The sequence below is a fragment of the Alligator sinensis genome, unplaced genomic scaffold, assembly GCF_000455745.1.
Source record: "Alligator sinensis unplaced genomic scaffold, ASM45574v1 scaffold48_1, whole genome shotgun sequence".
NCBI classification, from domain to species: domain Eukaryota; kingdom Metazoa; phylum Chordata; order Crocodylia; family Alligatoridae; genus Alligator; species Alligator sinensis.
Window position 1 is genome coordinate 153977 of NW_005842541.1, and position 5008 is coordinate 158984.

Here is a 5008-nt window from a genome sequence, read left to right on the forward strand (position 1 = left end):
GGGAAAGAGGGAAAAAAGGGTGCCTAAGCAAATGGTGAAGGTAGTGCTGGAAACAGTTGGATCAGGGAGTGCCCTCCTGGACACAGAAGAGGAGTGGAAGAAGGGCAACTAGCAGGAGAGAGTGAGGAGTCCTTGCTGAGGAACAGAAGAAGGAGAAGAAGAGTTAGGGGATGGAGGGGAAGAAAGGAAAGTGAGGACAGGAAACATTGTGGGGAAGGAGTAGGAGGGGATTGGAATAAAAAAAAACATCAGTGGAGAAAGCATCCTCCATCTCAAGTGCTGCAGAATGTTGCAGGGCTGCAACCTGCCTTGCTGCTGCTGGAGAAGATTGCCTGGGGAAAGACGAGTTGGTGAATCAATGTGACAGGGCTAATTGGAGCTAGTTACCATCTCCCATGCTTAGCACTGCTTGGAGCTGGCTCTCTGTGTATCTTGCACCTGCTTTGAAAAGGCTAGCTGAGACACGCTCAAATCTTTATTGTGCCCACACCAGGAAGGTGAGGGAAGGGGGAAACTGGGCAACGGTTTATATTTCCCTTGGTTGTTCTTGAACCCTGGATTTTCTCATTCTTGTTAATGGCACTAAAAAGAGCATTTCCCACTTACCCCACCTCTGTCAGGAATGACCTCTGTCCCAAGAAGCTCACAGGCTTAGCTCGGCATTGGGCAGTGAGCCAGTAGGGAGGGACGATGGGAAAGCAGAACGTCAATAAAATTATACCATCACCCAGTGGAGGCCTGCATAGAGCATATTACCCTAAGGAAGGGAGTGGTTTTGTTTTCTAAGTAAATGCATGTCTGTCTTGGGTTCTCAGGCTTTGTAGTAGAAGCTAGGTGGGACCTGAATGAGAAGTAATTCTCTCTGCATAGTGTGGGGGAAGGGTTAAAGATATTTGTGGGTAAGGTATAGGGATATTGAAGTTGGCATCACTGATAGAGAAAAAGTTGCAGGGGCACCACAGATGTCATCTAAGTCATCATGGTGGGGAATTTGTTTAGGTCAGTGCTTCTCAAACTATCTAATGTGGCAGACTGGCAATTTTTTTTCCAGTGGGCCAGGGACCGGTGCCCGGTTCAGCTGGTGGCAGCAACTGCATGTAACAGCACTACGTAAATGTGTGACCAGCTGTTTCTTTCTCTTTTCTTCACCTCACACGACATGACGTCACCTGGAGTGTTGGAACATACGAACTTTGGTGCTATGACATATCAATGTTATGTTTCTGAAAATATATTTCTTTCTTTCCTGGCAACTCACTGCGGACCGGCGACTGGTGGCTCATGGACCAGCGCCAGTCCACAGACCACCGCTTTGAGAAGCACTGGTTTAGGTCATGTCTTGAGGAAGGTACATCATAACTGAAGGGGATGTGGTGTGTGTTGGGAGGCAACAGGCAGGAAAGGTCTGAACAGGAGTGTTCTTTTCAGGGCAGATGGAAAAGGTCACATTATGGGCTGATGTGAAGGAAACGTGGCAGGTTTTAGACACTGCCTGAGGTGTGGATGAGAGAGGAGTCATGGTTAAAAGTGCTGAGTAATGTGAGTCACCAGCTTCAAGGGGATGGTTAAAGTTAAGGGATCAGATGAGATCACCTAATGAGAGGTGTAAAGAGGGGACAGGAGTGAATAAAAAACAGAGCCTTAGGGAAGAGAGGAAACTTGTTCAGAAGACTAGGGAAGGAGCAGCCAGAAATAAGCATGAAATAACTCACAGAAGGGTAGAGCAGGTTGAAAGATTGAGAGGCAGGTCTGATCCCTGAATTGTTTTTTCTTACATCCCTGCTGCAAGGTCCAGAGTTTGAGGAGAAGTCAAAGGAGGATTTGATCCATTTTTTTCTCATGTCTTTCTTTTTCTCTTAGAATCTGCATGAGGACCATCAGCAGCTGACTCAGTGTGAGCCTGCAGCCACAGAGCATGTATCCAGGTCGCATGTTGTGGAGCTGCAGGATAGAATCCAGCAATTTGATGCCACCAACAAGGTATCTTTTTTGCCACCAGCAAATTCAGCTCCGTTATGGGGCTTGTTTACCTTAATTAGCAGAGGGAAGCACTTTTTAGCCTGGCTGTGAAGGCTGATACCAGCACCTTAATCTTGGCAGTTTCCAGGTGCATGTAGTGACCTTGCTCTTGAAGGTGGTGCTGTGTGCCTTTTATGCCAGGATAGGACGTGCTTCCCTTTCTTGCTGACATACTATCTTACAGCGTCCTTCTGGAGTCATTGGAGGAAAGTCATCCACACTTCTAGCTCTGCCAGTCTCTGTACAGTTCTTTGGCCTCACCAAAGGAAGGTGCATTACAGCCCATAATCTCATCCTTGCGTGGATTTAAAGGTCATGAATTTGAAAATTATTCTGCACAGTTTGCCCGGGGGCACATTAAACTTAATGCACATTGCCAGGGATTGATGGATGTAGTTAAGGATGTTGCTGGGCTCTACCTTAACTCTGACCATTAAGAAAAAGCACTTGTTAGTGTGGATGCCTCCATGCAGACTTTTGCTTAATGTGTGGCAGCCTTCATAGGCAAACAGGATGTTATGCTATGCTAAGAAAAGAATAGAAAAAATGTCTTTATATAAATCACTGGGCTGCCACAACTTGGTTTGGGCCACTCCCTTCCAGAAAAGATAACTGAGAAAAAGTCCAGAGAACAGTAGTGAAAATGATTAGAGGCTTGAGATTAAAGAGAGAGAGGCAGTTTTAGCATAAAGAAAAGTCAGCTAGGGAGTGATGTGACAGGGATATACAATACTGAACTAGAAAAGCGTTTGAGAGCACTTATACCCTTAAGGGTGTATGGTGTACATGCCGCTATAAATATTTGCCTTCTCTTGTAGTAAAAGAACAAGATGTTAAAAGGCAATGTCTTTAAAAATGGCAAAAAACCCAGAATTATTATGAAACATGCATTTCTTCTGTGGAAGATCTCAGCAGGATGAGAAACAAGGAAGGCTTTGTTGTTTAATGGGAGATAATATGCTGGTATTCTAGTGAGGATGAAAATGGCTGTTTTAAGCCATAAGTTAAGTGGGGAATCTAGACAGAAACTTTTCCCAATCCCTCCAGCCATGCTGTTGCTAAACTTCCATCATGCAGATTTTACAGTGTTAAAGCCAGTGTTTCACAGTGTTGAATGCTGGGCTGGATGAAACACTGATCTGATTGAATGTGGCATTACCCAAGTCCAGGCAATTGCTACAAGACAGAATGGCTAGATGGAAGCACTGGAAGACTATGAATAGAGGGTCGTAATATACTATTTGTACTAGGGGAAGAGATGATGGAAGGAAAATAAATGGTCTTTGGGCTGTGTGGTTTCTAATTTAGAGATTCCAGACTGGTTTTATGTTGAGGACTTTGGGAGTGGTATGGACTGGAGCCTTTTCCCCTCCATTGTAAGAGACTGAAAATTATTTGGGCAGATGGGTGTAAGAGACTTTGCCTAACAAAGTAAGTAAGGTCTTTGTGGGGGAGGGGTAAGATGGTGTGATACAGGGGCTCTAAGGCAAGGACTGGAGCCTTGCTTGTAGACTGGATACTGGGGAGCTGGAAGTACTATGGAAGCAAATGTGTATTGTCTCAGTGAGAAGGCAAAGCCTTTCATTTCTTGGTGGCAATTGTCTCCACACAACTCGGGAACAGGGAAATGTAGCAGTCTTGACATGATCAGCATCTGGGCTGCTTGGACTCCATAAGAGATTCTTAGGAATGTTTTAGATAAAGCCTCGTGCTTGCTAACCAGGCCATTATCTTGTACATGTTCAGTTGCTTCAGGAAAAGCTGAACGAGTTGAATTTTGAACTAAAATCTGTCCAAGAAACGTCTCGGAAACAAGATCGTACAATCCAGAGTCTGAACGAGACCCTGAAGAGCAAAGATTGTGAGGTAACTGGGAACACAAGGGAGGGCAGAGGGTGAGCACGTATTGTGGCCTGGCAGGGGAAGTGCAGTTGCAGCGTGCGTGCGTGCGTGCGTGCGTGTGCGCGCGCGCGCGCGCACACCTTAACTGCTTTAGACAGTATTTGAAGAAGGAGCCCTTCAGCTACCCCCACACACCTGTAATCTCACGGACTTCTCCCGTGCCTTGTTTCTGGCAAAGCGCTTGCACTAGTTTCCTATGGAGGGAACGCATGCCCAAGATTCCTGCAGATAGCAAGGCTTATGTTTGGCTTCCTAAAGGTTGAGCATCCTATCCTTTTTCTTGCAGACAGAAGAACTGTATCACGTGATTGAAGGGCAGAATGAGACAATGGCCAAACTACGAGATATGCTACATAGGAGCCAGCTTGGACATTTACAGGTACATCTCTTTGTCCCCAGGAGTGATAGATGGGGGTTTCTTAGAAATCCCACTGAGAAGCCTTGGGCTTGATTCTGTGGGGCTTCTTTGTTATAAACCAGGGGTGCTCAACCCCTGGCCTGCAGGGGTTCATTGCAGGTCTGGAAATTTGGCAACTGTGAAGCAGTGCTGCTGCTCCCCTGTTGCCAATTTTCTGGATCCATGGGAAGCCCTGGGCCCTGCACACTGCATGGGATGCCTGATCCCAGTGCACAGGGCTGGACGAAGGCAATGCCAGACCCCTGGGACCCAGTCCTGCTGTACAGGCGGTGGAAGGGGGTCATGCCAGGCCCCTGGGACCCAATCCCAGTACATGGTGGGGCAGAGGGGTGGTACCAGGGCCCAATCCTGGTATTCAGGGCAGGGGAGGAGGTGGTGCCAAGCCCCCGGGACCCAATCCTAGTGTGCAAGGTAGGGAGGTGGCGGTGGTGGGCCCCAGACCCTGATCCAGCTTGCAAACTGGCCCCACATCACTCATAAGGCCCTCAGGGCCAAAAGGTTGAGTGTCACTGTTCTGAACAGTTCTTGTGTGCTCAGTCAGATGCACTCTCAGGTTTGTGGTTTTCCCCCTTCTTGTTAGATCTCGGAAAGTCCATCCCCTGCCCAGCAGCAGCAGGTGGCACTGCTGGAGCTGCAGAACACACTCTTCTGCACCCAGCTGGAGGTACA

General features: G+C 47.4%; 1 protein-coding gene across 1 annotated transcript in view; it reads left to right on the forward strand.

Annotated features, from left to right (window-relative positions):
• LOC102386112 (myomegalin-like) overlaps positions 1–5008 on the forward strand; it is a 113256-nt gene that overhangs the window by 34552 nt on the left and 73696 nt on the right. The window contains 5 exon segments of the mRNA XM_025213595.1: positions 1861–1980; positions 3766–3885; positions 4208–4300; positions 4920–5004; positions 5007–5008. The exon segment at positions 5007–5008 is cut by the window's right edge and continues 99 nt beyond it. Of these exon segments, the coding sequence (XP_025069380.1) occupies positions 1861–1980; positions 3766–3885; positions 4208–4300; positions 4920–5004; positions 5007–5008 (420 nt within the window).